Below are 22609 nucleotides of genomic sequence, written 5' to 3'. Positions count from 1 at the left end.
CAGATTGTTTAAAAAGAAGAGCGCCGTTTCTGAAAAAAAATCGCCAAAGTTGTTTTATAAAATTCATGAAATCGGCTTAAAAAATCATTTATTTTAAAAACGAGATCTTGTACATAGTTTTTGACGAATATAATACCTTCAGGATAGTAATAAATAACACAAATAACTTATATACAAAAAATGTTCTTTAAAAATATCCATGCTTTTAAACAATATTTGCATTAACACATTTCCCTATAGTACTGCGCAATTAATAAAATGATTGGTCTAGGAAACTCAGTAGAAAGTAGAAACAAAGTTTTCGGATTGAAAAATATTGATTTTCAAGAATTCTATATCATTGCTACGAAAAGTTGTCTTTTCCCCATATAAAATGCTTGGAAAACTTAGAGCGCCATGAGCGACCTCTAAACCTAAAGAGTGAGAGCATTAAAAATCTGATTTTACTTTTTTGGAATTACCCTAATATGCATACATATATTAATATGTATATAAGCGCATACACATACATATGTGCATAATGAAAAGTATGTATGTAAATTCAAATCACCTAGGCTCCATGTGTATATCATATGGAATCTATAAAATCAAGAATATCTTTTAACCCTCTGCGACTGACGTGGTGGTCTGACAGACACCGAAGGTGCGATATTTTTCTCGAGCTTTAATAATATTGATTAGTAAAAACGGCTATTTTTCGACACATAGTTTATTTATATGGCTATTTATATGATTAATGATATGGGTGATATTTATAGAACTTTTAATTTAAATTGAAAAAAAGTTTATTAATAAATATCTAATATATATATTTTGATCTGGAAAATTGGTGTCTGAGAGACTACACGTCAGTACAATAAGGAAAATTCGGTCACGTCAGTAGCAGAGGGTTAAACACGAATGACCATATCTTGTATGGTATCTGATTGTCCACGTAGCTTTGATGTGATAGTTTGAGGTTCCATATTTCTATTTTATGTCATGCTTATTCCATGGATAAAATTATTTTTTCGGAAACATAAAAAATTGAAATTTTTGGAATCGTTAATAACGTACAAAGCTCTGTCTAATGATTTTTAAATTTTTCTCTGAATTTTTGATCCAGAAATTAATGATAAAATGAGATGATGACCCAAGGATGTCGTCTTTCAAATTCAGGAGATCATGGTGAAGGTGTAACTGATTAGGAAGATGATAATAATATTCCCAAATATGTAGCAGCTTGGTAAGTATTCTCAAAGTCTTATATGAATGTACATTGTACATACATAAGTGTAAATTGGGTGGAGTAAAAGTAATGGCGTATATTTTAGCAAAGACTGGTGTTAGTAGAGTTTTGCTAAATTTTTGTTCATCATATATGCCATTCCATTGTGACCCTTGAGATATTTGACTCTATAATGTGATCAATTGTGAATAATAACTATGCCGTCGGAACTTATGCAACAGTTAAAGAAATTTGGGTTATTCTAAGAGCCCAAAGATAGAAGCAAGTCAAACCCATATTATACGACCAAGACAATCAAAAAAGTCTTTACTTCCATCTAAAGATTCAGCAGGTTCGAAATTTGTATTTCGCATGAACTCAAAGAATTTTATTTGAGGGCGCATTTTGAGCAGAACTTAATCACAGGAAAGTTATGCTCTTAGTGAAGGAGGATTGGAAGACCGTGGTACATATAATTAGTTCCGAACAATCAATTCGTATGAGTACTGCCGAAAATTGCACAGTTTCAAACTGACATCCAAAAACGTTCGAAGCTCGTTAATCGCGAGACCCTACACACACCTCTGTCGGCGGTTTCGCTCTACGCATACTACGCCTGGGGGGCTACATCATAAGTAATACCCTGTGTCGATTGCCTATCGCATCGCATTTCTCTTAAGCATCACATTTTGCATGATCAGGCTTCAGTGTTGCCAGAACTAAATTGGAAAAAATCGTATAAAAACGGTTTAAATGTTTCAACTAAAATTCACATGTTTTATTTAAGTAAATCACAAGTGGAAAGACTAGAACAGTAGCACAAAAATTATTGAATTCAAGTTTGTATTACTTAAATACAAAAAAAAGGTAAATTACAAATTTATGGCGTTTTCTTTTCTATTGAAAAAGTTTGCCTTCTTATATTGTAACATTTGCACTAGGTTACTTTGTGTCCTGCCAAATGGCTATATTAGTAGAAAGTATTGCACTTTTGCTTAGTCGGAGGGCAATATTTGAGAAATGAGCCCGTAAAGCTGTGAAAGAGCTGAGAAAAAAAGGGCAACATTATTTTGAGAAAATAAAACGCCATTAATTTATATCAAAAAGCCGGCCAATTTTTGAGTTTTTAAAAATTATATTAAATTTTTAACAATTATATTTAACAATTAAACTATTTAATTTTAATATAAAATGGGACGCGACATTTGAGCAAGTTTTTGCTATTTTTCCTTGGTTTATTTAATGTTTATTTTTTTCCTACGAAAATATAGCTAATTACTTAACAAATACCACATAGACAGGGTTGCCATTTTGATAAATTGTTACCAAAATTGGTAGAAAAATTTGGGATGGTACAAAAGTAATTTTTTTCTCCATTTGGTAGATTTTTGTTTCAATTATTCTGTTTGAAACACAAATAAAACTTTCTGTTCCCGCTTTATTTTTGTAGTCATGCTTTAATGCAAAATTTTTATATGCATTCGTATAAATGTAGATATATTGCGTTTCGAGATCTGGAATTTTTGAGCATTCCAAAAACGTCATAATTCAATGATTCAATGATAATTCAATAAATATCGATAGCTTGATAAATTTCATTAACTTGATTATTTTCGATAGTCCCAAACATTTTTATAGCCCGTTAACTATCCGTAAATTTCGACAACTAATATTCTGTGTTTATAAATTTAGACAACTTAATCAAAATTAATCAATTTGAGTAATTCGATACGTTCCGATAACTCAATAAACACAGGTAATTCGACAAATTGCAATAAGTATAAACTTCGATGATTCGATAAATTTCGGTAACTTGTTAACTTTCGATAACCTAATTTTTTATGACTGAATTTATATCGATTCTTATCGAAAAATTGCAGTTAACCTAATTCTTATGTACTTCTCAATGTTTTCACTTTCGTCTTAATTTTAAATTTTGCCTTCACTTTTTTGTCTTAATCGTTATCATTTATTTCTTTATCATCCCATTTAGTTGTATTGCAAAGTTTCATTTCAGATACGAAGTAAAACCAAATGCGAAAACAACTCAAATTGAACACGTTGCAACAACAACTATACACAAATACGGAAATTTTAAAACGACGCTTTTAGCCGTAATTTTCAACCAATTTAGAAAGCATAAAAACTCTCCTCATCTACAGAAAAATACTTTGGTGTTCTTGCCCAGTCGGAAAAGTAGTAATGCATTACATGCGTGATAAATAATATAATGTATTTCTTATGAGTTCTCGATTATATTACTGCTAACAATGAAATCGGCATTTTAATGTATTCAAAAAGTTCCAAAAATTTCATATTAAAACACATTCCTTTCGCGATACTAGGTAATGCAAAATTGAATGCCCCACTTTTCTTAGGACATCGGCGGTGGGGAGAAAACGCATTTTCGAATGTGTTAAGAGTTGTTTCACTAATTATTTTTTTTCGATTACTATACATTACATTTTCCCACTGGGTGGTTTTAAAATCGGTTCGTACAATCGCCAAACGAAGGCGGACAAAACTTACATATGCTAGCGTATTAATATCTATATAGATTCTGCTTATCCAATCTTGGATTTAATCTATTCTAGTCCGCAGTTGATATTTTATCCACCTGCGTATGACGAAATGATGTCGAATGCTCTTTCCAGAAAGGCACAGAACACTACTTCTCACAATCAGAAATAGTTCTAGATAACTGATACAGGGATATACCACGCAAGGTAGTCTTAAAAAAAAAGAAGAAAAAAATAGGACAAAAACCTGTTTTCTTTTTCTGACTACTAGCTCTACACATGCCCGTGGACACACTGACATACATTCCTCAGTCATAAGTCAAATATCTTTATAGTATCTATATTAAGCACTCGGAGCTAATGATATTCTAAGTGGCGCCATTTGTGCTATGTATCAGAAGATAAAATCAAATACGCTGCGAAAAAGATATGAAAAGAAAAAATGTTGTTTGGCAAAAACAAGTTTATTTTTGAATTTAGATATGTATTTTTATCAAAAAATAAATTAAAAATTGCAAATATGCAAAGGAACGCTGTTTGGAATGCATTAGAGAGGTAAACAAAATTTTGGCCACGAAATTCTATTATTTGATTAGGTTTCGCTTTCAATAACAGTAAAAAACACTTACCGAAATAAATTTAAAGAAAAAAACAAAGCTAGATTTATTTTTATATTATTATTATTGTTTCTTTCTTTTTTTGTGAATCAAATATATGTACATAAGTGTGCATATATGTACGTCTTTTTTTGCAAATTATGAATACATCAAGGTTTGATTGCTGGCGCGTTAGCAGTTGTTGTAATGTGTTACTTAATACAGCTTTAGTGGAAAATAAATAAAGTAAGTGGAAGTTTAAACATTTATGGCCTTATTCACAAAAAATTAAGTAAATTAAAGAGCTCTATAAAGATACACAAATTTTCAATGCATGAAGCAGTCAAAGTCTTTTTTATTGTTTTATGAATTTGGTTGTTAGTTTTTACATAAGACTGTTTTAAATTTTAGCAATTTTTACCAAAAATCTCTCTTAATATTTCTTCTCAAAGACACAAAGGCTTTAATAGTCGCTATGTGAATTTAAATCGGTGCTTCCCAAAGTGGTTCAAGTGGACCCCCAGCGGTTTACGCGAGACTCGACGGGGGTCCACGGTGGTGTGAAAAAATGGGGGTTCACGAGTTGTAAGTGCGGTTTCATAAAAATTCATCTGATTTCGATAGTAAAGAACAAAAATGGTTGCTTGGCTTTACCTATTCTGATAATGCACTACTCTAAAAAATTAAGGGATCTAAAAAAGTTACCCAATTTTTCGGTGGTTTTCGGCAGGCCGTATTTTAGTATAAAAAAATTGTCGCATTGCGATTGTAAAAAGCCTTTGAAGCTGTAAGATGATAATTTTTCTTAGCTTAAAATTTACAGGAGCAACGGTTCTCATGTGATCCTGACAGATAGCGCGAAAAAATAATAATTTATTTACCAGAATTTACCAGCAAAAAATGCTCGGACTGAAATTGGTAACTTCTGGCAGAGAGAGGACCATATCTACTCTATTTTTTTGCATCTTATTTTCAAATATTTCATGCATCTAAAATGTACGTAGTTATGCTAGTTAACAGTTCTCTGTTGCCTTCGCTGTTTTTTTATTCACAGTTGCCTAAACAGCATTTAAAATTCAACGCAATACATATTTTGAAAATATAAAACAAACAAAAATTTAAAAATTCTAATAAAATAAACTCATTCACAAAAATGCTCAAAAACGATTATTCTTTTTATTAAAATCCAATGGCTGAACTTTTATTAAGCAACTCAAACTACATACATAAATAGTATACCAACAAGTCTGGGGACTTTTGACATAACCACTTATGTGCATTCTGTGGTTTGGAAGTTGTAGTAAAATATATGGAAGTTCAATTTAAAAATATTACATTTATATTTAACTTTCATTAAGATTGAATTTTAAATTACTCCAATTAATGAGAGAAAAAAATTACCTTATAAGAAAGAACTCAATGAATTACTGCTTGAAAAAAAATTATCTCACTCGAGAGAAGCTGTTTTGTCAAATGTCCACAGAATTTCTAATCACTCTCTAGTCATTAAAAGTTGTTTTGGCATATTATTATTGCGTAGTTTAAATGACCTTGACATACATAATTTTTTACAGACCGCTTAGCCTTATCTCACTACCAATTTGTTTAGAAAATTTTCGCGACTTTTTATTTAGTTCAAGGTTACGCTATAGCATTTTTTTATAGCATTTGAACTCACTCGAAGGACGTCTGGGAATAAGTGATATATAACCACCCGCTATTCTCGATTGTTTGATTTTTACTGTAGGGTAAATACTGATTCCACATAAATAAACATGTATGTATTAAGGTATGCTGCATATTACATGCGTACATAATAGGATCCCGGGATCCCGGCCGTTTTAGGCTTCCGAAAATCCCGAATGGCAATAATAGAAATTCCTTTTCTTGACCCGTATTGGCTGTATTTCATTTTTTATTTAATAATTAATATTTTTTTATAAATGTCTGGCTCATTATACACATAAATAGTAAAGTTTACACACAAAAATCAATTTATTCGCGAAACCATGGTCAAATATAGTAAAATTACATTTTTAGTTTTTCACTCTGACGTCAGTAATTCAAAAATGATTTACAAAATTCAGTGAAATGTACATAAGTACTGGTAAGTATTGAAAATGGCCTTTTAAAATTTTATCCTCGAAAATTTCGCAATATTTGTTTTCGGAAAAATTATATGTTAATTATATAAGCTCGATAACATTCTCGAATTACGTCCTTCTAGCTTTATCAGTTTAAAAAATTAAATATTCGTCCTTGTGGATCCACAAAATTTAAAATTTTCAAAATTCTAAATAAATTTCCTCTTTCATTTGGAACCCATATTTTTATTATAAATTGCATTAAACTTTTTAAATAATTTCTGGAAGTAATTATATCTTCGAAATTACAAAGTCCTTTAAAATAAATCCTGACGTCAGAGAGAAAAAATAAAAATGCCACTTTAAATAAAAAAGTAGTTTTCAAACCCATTTGTTTATTATTTATTTTATGGTAGGAGAGCTTCTCAAACAATATAGAGGCAATTTTTTCGATTTAAGTTGTTGAAAAGTAATGAATATCTAAATCCCGGGACTAATCCCGCGATCCCGGGATTGCCATAACGACATCCCGAAAACCCCGGGATCGTAAAAAGCGAAAAAATTAACATCCCTAGTACCTATATGTGTACATACTTAATACTCGTCGCTCACCACAAATCGAATGGAGACAAATATTTGATAATCACTTTTGTTGAAGCTCTTATCGATTCTGAAACTTGCTTGCTGTTATTTGATATTCAACTGAGCTCATTTATGCAGTGGTACGAGTATAAGATTTCAATCCAAAATTGTTAAATTTACGCATATTTATTTAATTATAAAAGCGTTAGCAAGTGCCGATTGGTAGTTTTTGAGTTAATTCTGTATATACGTATGTATGTATTTACATATGCAAATTGGTGACTATTTAAAATTAGTTGACTGGAATTAATTAAGCTGGAAAACTATAGAGAAAGCATACATATTTAAATACATACACATATGTATGTATGTATATGTACCTACCCAGCAAACATTTGGAGTCATAAATGAGTCTTTAAGGAGTCCTATTTCGGAGCAATTACGCTCATAATGAGCTCATTTAAGAGTCCGATATGAGTGTGTTTCCCTTCCTACGAATTTCGACTTATATGAGCTTAAATTCATACATCAAATGAGCCTCAATATGAGTCATATTGGACTCTTATTGGCCTCATATACGGCTCATTTTGGACTCTTTTAAAACAAGTTTTGGCCTCATATATGACTCTTTTTGAGACCCTTATCGGCCTCATAAATTGCTACATTCGGACTCTTATTTTAGGTTGCTCTTTGAGTCGTATTCAACTCACTACATTTGCAAAGGCATTCCGCAAAAAGTCCTTGCAAATAACATACATACATACTTACATGCATATACACATTCCAACATGCATTCAATAGCAGCAGCTGAAGCTAAATTTTGTTCATTTTTTGTTTTCTAATTATTTTCAATTTCTGTATAAACAAGTTTAGATATAAATTTCAAATCTTTATTGTTTTTATATTGGCACAAGGTGCTGGCTCATAACTTGGCTCATATATGAATCCTAAAAGATTCATATAAGAGTAAAAATTTTTTTTTTTTGAAACTCATATTTCTTACCTACCTAGGACACCTTTCGGACTCATATATTCTGAACGCTCAGAATATGTTTGCGGGGTATAAATATACTTGTAAATGTATTTGTAAAATGTTTACAACTTGTAAAGTGGTAAGCCAAATTTTTTTATATCCAATATTTTTTGAAATTACATGTCCATGATAAAAAAAATATCTCAATATAACCTTGGAAAATTAATAGAAATCCAGTTCGCAAATCGTTGTATTTAAATAACCACCCATATTCCACGAAAGACATAGCATCTGCTCAAAAATAAGTTTTGAACAAAAATTTAATTTTTCCAAGTAGTTAAATTGTCCCACATACATACATACATACATATGCAGCAGAAATGTATATACATACATAAGGGCGCGCCTTGAAATTCCAACAACTAAATTTTGTAACTGACACCCCTTTATTTTGCTACCAGGGTTTGAATAATGCAAATCTGATAAACTTACATACTATGGAAAACTTTTCATATTTTGGAAAATTTTCAAACCCTATTAAAATATTTTACAAATTTTGAAATTTTCGTAGATATCTTCATTTTGTACGTAGAACGAAATTTAGATGCTTAAATTTTTAAGGAGCACCCTAATATTCATACATATCTACTTTCATACTAAACACACTTAAGCTCCCCCACCAAGTTTTTTCTCTAAACTAAATCTCAACTAAAAATATCAATAAAACTCAATTAATTTACGGCGCAGTGAAATTTTGAAATCTACAGACGACAAACCCCACAAGTTTTTGTTGCTTTTGCAAACCGCAATAAGCCAACACACGCATTTCTTTTTTTCAATGCAGAAAAAAAAATTTCAATTAAATTAAAACTCAAGAGGAAATCCGGAGACACGCATCTACGCAAATGCAGTAGACTGCAACCAATGCGAGTGTAGAGCAGTACTTCAGATTGTTTGCACTTGTTGCTATTGTTGTTGTTGTTGTCGACTAGCCAGTTGGCAGCGCACGATCATTGAGCGCGATCACATTGCAACCCACAATGAAAATTTATGCAGACGAAGCAATTAAAGCACCACAAAGCAAATTGCAATGCGCCATGCACAATTGCCATGGCGTGCAAGGGAAAAGGGGGGAAGAAAGCATTTGCTCCGGTAAAAAATACATATGTATTTAAGTAAATGAGAAATCCAAAAAGGAGACGGTAAAGAAATGCAAGTCTTAATTGAATATTTCCAGGGCTACGGCGAGTGGGTCGGCAGATATTTAAGTATACTTATGTATGTTCATAAATATGTATGTCCAAAAGACGATTTGTGTTGATCTATTTTGGCGGTAGTTGAACACGAAGTAAAAAAGAAATGGTTACGCGCAGAAATTGCACTTGTCGCTAAGCTCGAGCCGGAAATTTTACTAAGAAAGAGATGCCTCCGCGGACGTATTCATTGAAAAGACTGAAAGTATCAAGCAGTTACGAACTCATTACTATGTTGCCAATATTTTGTATGCCTCGATTTTGCTGATTCCACTATATACCGATTTCGATACAGCCGTCTAAGAGTTTAGTCAGGGAGATAACAGGTATTATTAGCATCTTGTAGTTATTGAAAAAATATGTCATGCTTTCACAGTTAAATAATTAAGTATCAGGCGTTTTAGCTGAACCACAATTCGAACTTTGCTGTTCACTTGAACATCGTACAATTTATTTCATTTCATGATCACTTTCCGATCATAGCAATCGTCAGTTGACTATTGCAACGATTGAAAGTATTCGAGTGCAGAGAAAATCAATATCTGCCTGTAAAAAAGTAACAAGTGGCATGGAGTCGAGGAAAAGTCAACAAAAATTGACTGAAAAGCTATAAGCCGGCGCGCATGCGCACTTGTGAGTGGTTAGCGAAAAATGCCACAAGTGCATGGGTTGAAGATGTGATTCTACATACGTACAAAGGCGCACCAATTGCACTTGAATTTACATATGTATTTAAGTACATATACAAGTGCATACATACATTGTTGACGAGTACACTCAGGCAGAAAGCAAAGTGCAATGTGATCGTAAAATTTTTACTCCAAAAAGGCGAGCATGCCGCTCGTAAAGCAACTACTTAAACCGGCATATGAATAGGAGAGAATGTGGGACTTGACGTGGCAAACGTGAAGTTATAAGACGCACTTGTGGTCATAACCATGTTCATCTACTTTGAGTGCAAAATAAAAACAGCAAAGAGCACACGACTAGCTGGAAGCTGCGTCATGTTGGCACAAGATCAGTCACTTCTCGGGCGCAGTTTTTGACTAGTTTCCAAATCACCCTGCAATTTTTATGCAAAATTCAACGTAAGATGGAACTGAAAATTCTTAAAATAGACTGTGGAGACCGTACTTTGTAAACATTTTGTAATAAAGAGCAAACCAAACTAGAAACTACGCATTTTTTCAATAGCAAGCAGAAAATGCCGATTATTATTGGCGTTTTTTTTTTAATTAGTCCCTAAGCCTAAATATGTACGTGTGTATCTTAAGAATTCCTAAGCCATGAAAAATTTCTAAGGATTCCATAACATTCTTATAAATCTCGAAATGAAAAAAATACCAATAGGTCATGAAAAATCCGGAAAGGCGCAAAGGTATATATTAAAAAATCTGGAAATGTCCCAAATAAAAACCGAAAAAACACGATAGTTTATGGAAAATCTCAAAAGGATTCAAACAAATTGTGAGGAAATCCCCAAACCATCTCGAAGAGACCTGAAAATCTCCAAAAAACCAATGACTCACACCGACCAATCCTAAGAAGTGGCACAAAAAAAGACTTTAAGAGTGTCGGCAGAATCACAAAAGCTTCCAAGTAACTCCAAAAAGTCCCAACAAATTTACGAAAATTGCGAAAAGTCCTTAAAAACAACGAAACCTCCGCCGCCGGAAGAAAATTTTAACACATTCCGATAAAATCTAGAGAGACCTGAAAAAACTCAAAAAATTCCAGATCATTCCAAACAAAACACGAAAGTTTCGAAAAATCTCGAAAAAGTCCTACATTAACCTAAAAAAAATATTGAAAAAACTAAAACAGGTTTAGAAGGCGCCAAAAATAACTACGAGATATCCCAAAATGTCTCGAAAAGTCCAAAATTTATAGAAAAGCCTGGAGAAATTATCGTGGGGTTCGAAAAAATCTCGCACGCTTCCGAAATAAGCCCGAAGGAGCCCGAAAAGTCGCGAATAACTCTGAAAATTACCAGGGGGAGCCTCTGCAAAATCTTGGAAAATCTCTAAAGCTCTCAAAATAACTCCAAAAATTCATAAAAACTCGCTTAGGAAACCGAAAAGCCCCGCAGGTTTAATTTAAACTTTAAAGACACTCACCAAGCAGGTTAGATGCAACTAGTCCCTGCATAGCTGCGGCAAATCTTTTTTACTGTTTCCTGCGGCATAAAAAGACCAACAAACTATCGGCTAGCCTTAATTGCTGCTCCATTCGGAAGCTCTTCAGCCACTACGCTTGAAGATGCTGCACCACGAATACATACATTTGTCTTGCATGAAGGCAAAAACTGCGCCCGGCTTGTGGTCAGGCAGGGCAAACAGGCAACGAATGACCGTCATTGATGATGATAAGTGACTATTGTTGCTTGTGAAGCTGTTGGTGCTGTTGCTGCTGCTGTCGTTGGTTATCTTGTTGCTAGCCGTTGTTGTTGTGGTTGTTGTTACTGCTGCTGCTGATGATGATGGGTGTGCAATCAGAGGGCAGTTGCTATGCCCAGCGGCAATCTTTTTAATGCTGCCATTGTCAATTTTGCATTGCCAATGCAGCGATTGTTATTGTAGCAACATTTTTCTATTGTTGTAATATTTCACATACGGAAGGGGTTATGACACAGGGTAGCGAACTCATTTTTGAGAATTCCCCGATTTCGAAAATGAAATTCCCCGATTTTGTCAGACATTTCGTAAAATTCCCCATCCATAGATATCTCCTTACTTACAAAAAAAAAAATTAGGTATTTTGATATATTACTGGTCTTTCTATTTATTTTGTTTTTACACGTAATTAATGTATGTATTGATAAACCAAGCCAAACTTCTATAAAGGTAGTTAAAAAATAAAGAATAAAAAATATTTATGTAGATAATATTTACATACGTACAGTGGTCGAAAAAATTTACTCGCACCAATTATTATTTTTTGTTATTTAATTTTAGTTATTTTTTTTTATAAAAATATAGTTTATTCTTTAACAAAAACCGTAAAAATCCAACTTTCAGACTTTGTGCAATTGTTGAAAAAATTTAACAAACTTACGTGAAAATTTCGAGCTTTTTAATTGGAGTTTTTATAAATCCACACGCAAACTGAAATTCCCCGCAAATCGGGGAATTCCCCACGAGTTGGCTTCCATGGGGTATGTAGCCATGAGCATATATGGGTGTGTGAGTGTATTTAAAATTAAAGCACGAGCCGTTTATCGAAACAAATCTTATGGGCCTGCCTATCAGGGCTGCCAACTATACTTACCCATGAAGTGCCATATCGAGGATAAAAAGGTGCCAAAATGTGCCAAAGAGAAAAATAAAGGTACCGCAAAAGGTGCACAAGGTAAGATAAACCTGTTGTATACACTTTGTGCTAAATTGAAAAATTAAGTGCCATTTTAAGTAAAATAGGGCCAAAATTGCACGGTTTGAGCCAAGTTGGCAGCCCTGCTGCCTATCCTAGTAGAATTAATAAATGAGAGGACTAGGCTCAACGCTAGTTAAGCGATGGTGCTTGTGGTGCACAATCCTCTCACTTTTATTTTACTGTTTTATTAGTGGTAACATTGTTGTTGTGCCGGTTATTAGAAGTGGTTCTATGAATCGGCCGGTTTGAGTTTTGCTTGATTTGCCACGGTTGTGTCCCTGCCTTGATTTTGTTACAATTGGTTTTCCACTTTTTTATTGTTGTTTTATTAATAATGTTGTTGCTATTACACTTAATTCCAATTCGCTTGTCATCAGCGCTCTGAATAGCCACTGGCTTGGTTTTATATCTTCCTACCAGCGCGGGCACCGCTAGCGGATTGAGGACAATTGACCGGCACAAAACCGAAATACATACATGCATGCACACAGCTGCATACGACTGCATACATACATATACATACACAGTGCGTGAAAGCGACTATCCACTAAGTGGTTGGAATGTAAAGCAGTAGCTTCTTTTCGAGCCTTCAATGATAAGTGTAAAAAATAAAAGTACAAAAAAAAATCCAAATATTAAAAATAAGATAAAATAAAATATAAAAAAATTGCAAAAGTACACGAGCGTTCAAGTAAGCACACGCGTATGTACATTAACATGCATAAATGTATGTAGTGTCGTTACGAACGCATACTCTAGCACAGTGCTTCCCAACCTTTTCGCTATCGTAGTACCACACGGTCCATCGATCCATGGCAGAGTAAAAAAACCTAAATTTGTATCGCATCCCTTCCATATGTATATATCATTCCCTATCAAATATTGCAAATATGTATATTAGGGTGCCCATCGAAAATGGGTAAAATGGTATTTATTAATCCGCGGGTAAAATAAAAAAAAAACCCATATTTTTCTTAATTTTTAAAATTCTGACCATCGATAATTTCCATAATTTCAAAATATATACATATGTGGTACTGTACAAAACTAAATCTATTTTTAAATAAACTCATTTATTGCAATCGCATAAAAATTGTCGAAGTTAGGCGACTTTTCTTTAATACGGCCTTGAATTTATATTGTGTATGTACCTGACTTTCAGATTTTTTGAGCAGTGTGGCTAAGGAATTCATCAATATTTATTCAAAATTGGTATTTACAATAGCGCTTTAGCAAAAAAGTGGTTTCTCAAGAAATTTTAGGAAAATGGGCGTGCCACCGCCCACTTATATGCTGTATGCGTATCTCAAAACCTGCTTTATTTCATCCGATAAAAATCCCAACAAGCCAAGTGCGACAATAGATTTTTATATACTATTTTGAATGCCTATATATCCTCTTCTCAGATCATATTCGATCTTTGAAATCGAATCAAAAATAATTACTCAAAAACTCATACAAAATCGTATTTCTTGACCTAAATGGACAGGTCGCGACCAATCCAATTCGTCCAATTTCTAGGCTCCTTAGAAGCAGAGGATACTGGCTTTGACAAAGTGCCGAATCCCACACTTTTTCCTAATGACAACAACAGTTTTTTTGCTCTCCTGAAAAACATCCATTTTCACTTTCGATAGTTTGACATGGTAGCGACAATGTAATCTTCACTCTGAATAGAAACACATGTCCTCCTATCAAAATAAACAATTAAGTTGTTCCCAAACAAGACAACATTAAGTATCTTGGTATCCATTTGGATATGAGGTTTACGTGGAGTAAGAGTCTACAGCCCTCCGATTGATTACTGTAGCCCCGCGGTACGTTAGAAATGCCAACCTCTACTCATGTCAACAGTTATTGATGAGGTGAAAACACTGAGTAAAATATATCTCCGGAAACTCCAGGAACACACTAACGAACTAGCTCAAAACCAATTACTCCAAAGAGGCTATACCCGACTAAAAAGTAAGTCCATAAGCGGCAATTTTGCTTAGCCTTACGGCATACGCGATCATATTACACTAATTTGAAAAATAAACGATTTCCAAGCAGTGGCAAGGAAAATCTCAAACTTTGCCTAATTATTGTTAGTTTCGTAAAGACAGATCCAATAAATAAACAATTGTCAACAAAAAATAAAATCAGGGGAAGCAGGGCTTCGGAGCGGACCGGAGCAAAGGAGCAAGGAGCTAAGGAGCAAAAGATTTTAGCTGGAACGCGTCAGTGTCAGTGTCACTTTTCGTTCTGTCTGGTTCGAGAAATACAAACGTCATTTAATACGTTTTTTTAATAATGTTTTTTTTATTTCACAATTTTTTAATATTAACTATTTTCATAGGTTGCCCAAAAATCCCAAAAAATGCAACGACACTCTTGCAGCGAATGTGCGATATGTATATATGTACATATATTTGTATATCGAGCTCTAAAATTTCATTTGAGTATCTGGATGCACATCTGTATCAAAAAAATACCATTAAAAACTGTTTAGGTTACGGCTCGATTTGTAAGTAAATAAATAAATAAATCAAATCTATCAAATAAAATACCGGAGCGGATGAAAAAAAAAACCTTGTTCTGCAGCCCTGTTTGGAAGGGCGGAATTCGACGATGTAGTCGTGTCTTAACATAAAATCTTGTCAAAAATAATTGTTGCAAATTTTTAAGGTTATTCAAGAATAACATTTTAAATGGACTTTTTCAGTAAATATTCGTCCTTATGCACCAAAAAATTTAAACTTTTTTAATTCTATAGAATTTTTTCTTTCATATGATAACCAAATTGTTCTACATTGCACTGAGTTTTTTAAATAATTTTTTTTTGAATATATCATATCTTTAAAATTTCAAAGTCCTTTTAAGAAAAATCCTGACGTCAGAGAGGAAAACTGAAACGTAGTTTAACGTTTTGAATGAAATTAATGAAAATGTTTTCAGTCTTATGTTTTTCTTATCTTTCCAATCATTTAATCAATATCATGCAATTGTTTCTGAGAGTTTTAGGATCGATTCGCGACCCACTAGTGGCTCGCGACCCACCGGTTGGCAACCGATGCTCCAGTAAGCTTTACATATACATATGTACAACCGCATACATACATATATTAATTTACAAGTGCGCTTTTCACTTAAATAAATAATGGCTTACAAAAGCGCTCATGTATTCAGACGATCATATTCCTACATAGTATTTACATATGTACGCAGATGAACGTTCATTTTTATTACAACTCAGCAGTTGCGCTTAAGAAGCAGTCAGCCTCCTCTGCCTATGTAGATTTGCTCCACTGTACGGCCACATGGCTGCATGACTGTGCGGGGGCACTTGTGGGGCCATTACATTTAAAAATGAGCAATGCTTTCCAACGCTTACGTTAACATTTATTGCACATTTAAACTCTCTTACATGCATACCATTATACAAGTGGGTACCCGTGTAAATAACTACACGCTTAATAGGTGGCGATGTTCAACGAAAATTTTCAGTTTTTAAATTGTTGAGGAAATGGGACGTTGTTCCACATAAATTTCTGACAAGCAGCTAAATATACTTTGAGCCACTTGAAAGTGTATTTTCAACTTTCAAATGCTTGTAAAAGTAGTCAATGCGTAAGGATTTATAGAGAAATAAATAATATGCAATCGACACACCTTTACAATGTATATGAATTTATGTCATGACATGCTAGAGAATTTATACTTCCATTAACCATAAAGCGACAGTCGATAAGATAATAAATAGTTCGTAGAAGAAACACTTCCCTGCGGGGAAAGCTACTAAGTAGTTGTGAACTAGATTCTACCAGTTTGCGTTTCAGCCCAACTAGATAGTTCACGTTCTACCCTTTTTCAATGTTAGCTACTAGTATTTTAACATGGCGATGTTCTACGAGATGTCAATTGTCCGGTTATGCATCAGCATCTACTAGTAGAAATACTAGTAGCATCATACCAGTTGATGCGGTAGTCTGCCAATTCAAGCCCCGTAAAAAGAATAAGTATGCAATATTGCTCGCGGCGATCCAACAATCGCAATTTCCGACCGAGCAGAGCACTGGCGTAGTATTCCATAGGTCCAAGGTTCAAGTCCTGGCGCAGGGCAATTTTTTATTATTTTTTGAAATTTATTTTAATTTTATATGTATATACGTACATTATTAATTAAATTTACAAAAAGTACAATGAACCTAAATAAAATAAAAACAAAGTAAGTGCGCCTGGGCCACACTGGAGAGTGAAACTTACGTTACATATCTATTTTGTCTCATAACCAATATATGTACATGCATACATACATACATCTGCTTTTGCTTAAGATTATATTTTTTATCTTTTTTTCTATCTAGATCCCTACCTCTACCCCTGTTTCTTCTAATTACATTTCTGTATGTTATTCTATTTACATTTTTCTTCATTTTTACCTTTATTCTCTATCGATAACAAAATCAATAGTAACATCCAACAAAATATCGATAACAAAACCAATAAAAATATCGATAACAAAATCGATGACAAATTGGATAAAAATTTCGATAGCAAAATCGATAATAATATTGATAGCAAAATCGATTAGAAAATCGATAACAAAATTGATAAAAATATCGATAACAAAAATTGTTTAGAAAATCGATCAAAACATCGATAACAAAAACGATAAAAATATCGATAGGTTCCGAAGACATCGATAGAAAAATCGATACAAATTTCGATAACAAAAACGATAAAAATATCGAATATAAATTCGATAAGTTGGTTTGAGTGGACATGTGAAAAGTTGGTTGGGAACGTGCGTAGCGGGGCATCTTCTCATATTGAACATAGGTTAAGTATGTCAGGGTTAATTTTATTTCACCTGTTACAATATCCAGAATAGAATTACGAAAATAACGCGGAAAAGAGATGACGAAGGAATTAATGGACTCTCGATCAATGTTGCTTAAGACCTAATAGTGCGTCTGGTACAGCGAATAGCATAAGCTTGGTCTTTGAGATTCACTAGGTGGATTCTGACGCAGTGCATTCTAGGTGGAAGCTACACTGAACCAAAAAAATACTAAAAACCGCCGTAAAGTTAACATTTTTTGTTTACAATTTGCAACTGAAGTGAAAAAATGTTAATTTTAACATTTCGACACTATCATTTTTACGTGAAATTTATGTACATGAAACACGTAAAATTAACATGGCTATCATGTATTATTGATATGATACTCATGTATAATTAACATGATATTTATGTAATACTTACGTGACAGTAACGTTAAAACTACATTCAAAAATTGTTAATTTGAAATGATACTTACGTGACAGTAACGTTAAAACTACATTTAAAAAATGTTAATTTCAAATGATACTTACGTGAGAGTAACGTTAAAAGTACATTTAAATAATTATGATTTGAAATGAAAATCACATCAAATTGAAATTATTTTCAATAAATTTATTATTTTTTTTTTAAATAAATAGGCACATATTTACATATTTTTAATATGAATAAACAGGTACTAAAAATTCTTATTTCTTATAACAGGAGTTCCTTCGTAAATGTAGTACAAATGAATAGGTGGGCTTGTGAAAAACTCAACATTTTTTAATTCAATAACATTGTTTATACAACCCACTTTGTACGATTGATAGTGCTCTAAGAAACCAATAATTTCATATTTGTGGACTAGAAAGTAAGCCTCATTATTTAAACTTATAAGTATTTCTTTTATTTCATATAGTTCAATGACTTCGTCAGTAGTTTTTGTTAAAAAGTGGCCCTTTTTATACGTCGTTCCCTTAAAGTTTACTGATTTAACTTTTAAATTATTTGCGAACAAAGATTCAAAATCTCGAAAATTCACGATATTGTTAAAATACCTACAATCTTTAATCCGAAAATGCTCAGTTTGTTCATATTGAGTTTGGTTAGGAAACCCATCGTTATGGACCCTTATAAATGTTGTAAACTTTAAAGATGCTTTCATGCTTAGACTATAGGTTATATTTTTTCTGGAAGTAATACTTCTTGCATACATTTTTGCTTCCTTGTGCTTAGATTCGAATCGAAAAGTCCATAAGTATTTAAGAGGGCCTGATTGTTTTATGACACGCACATAATGATTTAAAAAGTGAAATTTAGGTTTAAGGGGCTTGTGAAACAATTCCAAATACTTTTCATTATGGGATTTTATTAAAGAATCTAACTTAATTAAATAATTTGTATCAAATGAGCTGCTATTAATCATGTCAATAATTTTGAGGAGCGTTAAAAAAAATAACCAACATTCGTCGTTGTCTGGAATGCGATCTCCTATGATTAGAGGAAGGAAATGTACAAACGTCATCATTTCTCTAGCCGACATTTTGAGATTGCAACTAGAAAGGTGTGTTAATTCAAAAGGAGGTGATAAATTTCCGATTTCCGTTTCACCGTAGTTAAACATCTGCTTCCTATAGTTAAATGCTTCTAAGGAAAATAATTTCTTTTCAATTATGAAATATTTTAGAATTTCACAAATATCATATTTACAAACTCCCTCAAACAAATCGTGTACTATATCTACCGCAAAATTAGTTGTTGCATGAAAAGATATTAAATCATTAAAAAGGCAATTCGATTTTATACCAGTAAGCTTAATGTCGTTAGTTGCTAATGCCGCATTATAATTTTCCTCAGTCCTGATGAAGTCTGGATACTCCACGCAATCTAAATGCATCTCAGCTTTGTTTCTCCTACAGAATCGGCAATAGTAATTCGAATTGAAAGAAGTTGTAAAACCAAGAACGTCATTTAAGCCTAAATTATCACCAAGAATATTACACATTACAAAGTAAATTTTTTCAGTACTATTATTTAAATTAAATTGTAGACCGTCTTCTTCAAGAGACTTAAATATATCAATTAGTGGCTTCATAAAAGGCTCATTTCCAAACATTTTTTGTTCTTTACTTTTGAAGTATGCTGCTACAAATATGTAGTTCAGATTAGACAATAGATATTGCGGCAAAGTTGGAAAAATATAATAAACACCACAAATTTTGTCTATATTTGCATGACTACCCAGCGGATTATTAATTTCAAAGCTATCCATGTAAATGAAAAACGGTATTATAGTTTTACCAACAAAAAACTTTAACTTTTCTTTAAACGAAGCAGAGTTTATAAAATGCGTGATTGAGGATGAATTAACCAGGTCTTTTATATTATTTAAAGTAATTTCCAGAACTGAAGGCAATTCGAAAAATTTTCGAATTTGAAATTTGATCGGCATTATGCAACCAAACACATTACCTGCTTTTAAAGTTGGTCTATTATTTATAATAACTTCACACAATTCATTGTTTATATTAAAAAACTGTGGTTTTGAAAATTCGTCTGATTCTTCAATGCTTTTGAATAACTTATATTCGGTTTGAAAGTCTTTGAATGGGTTTTCGTAATAATTAACTAAGTCTATAATATATTTTCTTTCATTTTCAGGCGTATAGCAAAAAAGTTTATTTTTTAATGGTTCCACAACGCTAAAAATTATCGCAGACACACTATCCTGAATTGATAGAACATCTTTTCTGGTCATGTTGCTCTTAGTATGTAAATCTAATAAAAACGATTGACATTTTTTTGATACATTTAACTTACTTTCTTTAATTTCGCAAGTATCGCAAGAAGGTTTAGTTGAGGCTGCTATTTGAGCAACTATTTTAGCGCTATCGTTTACATAGGGTATATCAAACTTAGTTCTTTTAGATTGTGGTGATATTAGCTCACTTTCGGTGAAATGTTTCAAATGGTTTTGGGTATGCCTTTTAAAACAATACAGGTTTGAAAATAATTGATTACAATTTGAAAAAGTACATTGAAAGTCACTATTGCGTGACAAGCGATGAGCATCTTTAAAGTGTTTAAGTAGTATTGAGAGTTCAATAAAAACTCTATCACAAGCAAAACATTTGATTTCTTTACTCATTTTTTATTTATGATTTAAATAAGGTCAAAAATTCACATAAAGCTGAGCTTTTTATGTCATAGACCGTTGTTATCTTGTAAATTTGTTTTTGCAAAAAATACCACATCAAAGATGACTCTCTTGGATACTCTAAGTTAAGGACATGAAATACTTTAAAACAAATGTCTAAAGCAGCTATAAATGAGTGAAATTTTTGTAAAGTTCCCCCATAATTTACATAAAACTCAGTTAAACTTTTTATATCTGAACCTACTACAATAAGATACGGTTGAATTTTTTCTTTCCTGTGCATCGATTTTTTTACCTTCTCTGCGTACGTAAATTCCAGATCATTTATATTCGTAATATGTACAATGCAACTGTCCATAGCATCTCGAATAGTAGTTTTACTAGTAACACGCTTTCCATCAATTTCTGCAACATATCGTGATGTGGGTTTCAGTACAGCATTTAGCAGCATTATCAAAATGCAATCTTTGGAATCTACATTTAACAAGAAAAGTATTATTTTAGTTTAAAAAGTATCTTATTTATATGTATGAACGTGTACACATAAATATGTATGTATATAATATATATGTTACTCACTGTCGTTTACACATTCGTTGCTTACTGACCCAAAAAGATCTACATATTGTTTATCCCTCAACAAATCTTTATAAAGTTGGCCAAGTTGGTTCCGCATATCTGTCCAATTATTAATTAGGTGGAAATTTTCGTCTGGGTACATTTTTTGGAAGTCAAAATCGAGCTACATACATAAATTAAAAATAAAAATATGCGCATGTAAGTGTAACTACATTAGTGTGTTTTAAAAAAGTTTAAGTACGTACAAATTTTGGTCCTGTAGCTTGTTTGTAGAATGGCCACTCTTCCAGGATTGACGTTAGGTCTTTTAAATCACGGATATGATTAACCCGGTATTTATATGTCTCGCTCCATAAGTTAATTGCATCGCTTTCGTCACCACTCATAAAATACATTTTATTCTTAAATGAAATGTAATTAGTGGAGCATAGTGTTTCCCTCTCAGATGCATTCTGTTCCTCTGACGTGTTGCTATCAAGTCTTATGCGCTTGCGATTCAAGTTATTGAAGCGATTGTATAAATTACCAGATGCATTGGTTTTCCGTGCGTCCTTGCGAGATATGTAATAGATTTCCTTATTTTCAGTAGGAAAAATTGCTACAATTTCTTCAGCCAATTTATTCATTTCATGTGGACGCGGTATTTTGTACTTTTTCGAATTTAAATCGAAGAAGTTTTCCACAATAATGTTAAGCAATCTTTTTCTATCACCTGCATCTAACTTTTGCTTCGTTTTATATAAGCTTAATAGAGATTGGCCACTTTTCGAGTTTTTCACCATGTCAATTACACTCTACAATAAAATTAAATTTAGAAAAAAAGCACCGCTTAAAAACAATCGTTACCGTGACTTCAGACGAAGTGGAATTGGTAGCTGGCGAGTCAAGAGGTTGATTTTCAATCCAATTTTTGATATTTGAGTTCATACTTAGAGTCGAAACAGATTCTTCTGGAAACTAAAAAGAAAATAGTTAATATTCAAACAAATTATACTAGTTACAACTTTATAAATAAATATATTACGTTATTGTGCTTCCAAAGCCTTATTTTTTCCCTTAGTTCTGCTCTATAACCGATATTTTCGTTCCCTGGAAATACCAACGCCAAGTCGTCACAGTTTATGTACTTCAGCCGGTCAAATGTGATTCCAGAAGCTTTAGATGGGTCAGTAAAAACATTATCCATTATGAAAGATTTTTATTAAAAACTAAAACAATCACCATAAAACTTGTCGTAAGCGGCTTCTATATTCATCTCTTTTAATAAGTCTTTTAATCGCTGATCTCCTCCTGATTGAGTTTCGACAATCTAGGAAAACAACATCGTAGTATTATGATCAGTCAATGTCGTTACAGCTTTAAGTTATACGTGTAAAAAACATGTCTATTATAGAAAATCATTTCTTACCTGTTCTAAATTTCCACTTAATATATCATACTGAGCAGATTGCGTTATGATTTCTCCATTTCCACCAATTTC

The 22609-nt window shown here is 32.7% G+C and overlaps 1 protein-coding gene across 1 annotated transcript; it reads right to left on the bottom strand.

The window, feature by feature from the left end:
• Nucleotides 1-19888: 19888 nt before the first annotated feature.
• Nucleotides 19889-22590, bottom strand: LOC118739291. Its single transcript, XM_036470537.1, has 7 exons — nt 22538-22590; nt 22351-22438; nt 22154-22284; nt 21976-22086; nt 21375-21923; nt 21130-21292; nt 19889-21024 (listed from the first exon to the last, which is right to left on the bottom strand). Exons 2-7 carry the CDS (start codon nt 22382-22384, stop codon nt 20549-20551), a joined length of 1464 nt encoding a protein of 487 aa, XP_036326430.1. The 5' UTR covers nt 22385-22438; nt 22538-22590; the 3' UTR covers nt 19889-20548.
• Nucleotides 22591-22609: the final 19 nt, after the last annotated feature.

This window comes from Rhagoletis pomonella, unplaced genomic scaffold, assembly GCF_013731165.1.
Source record: "Rhagoletis pomonella isolate Grant_MI unplaced genomic scaffold, Rhpom_1.0 Rhpom_scaffold_00005, whole genome shotgun sequence".
In the NCBI taxonomy this organism is placed as follows: Eukaryota; Metazoa; Arthropoda; class Insecta; order Diptera; family Tephritidae; genus Rhagoletis; species Rhagoletis pomonella.
The sequence above is the reverse complement of the archived record's forward strand: the minus strand, read 5'-3'. Positions and strand labels throughout refer to the sequence as shown.

Coding starts and splice junctions, on each gene's coding strand:
- LOC118739291 (XM_036470537.1), bottom strand. CDS start 22,384: ATGAATATAGAAGCCGCTTACGACAAGTTTTATG. Junction 21,924..21,975: donor CCACTTCGTCTGAAGTCACG/GTAACGATTGTT, acceptor ATTTTATTGTAG/AGTGTAATTGACATGGTGAA. Junction 21,293..21,374: donor AAGCTACAGGACCAAAATTT/GTACGTACTTAA, acceptor TTATGTATGTAG/CTCGATTTTGACTTCCAAAA.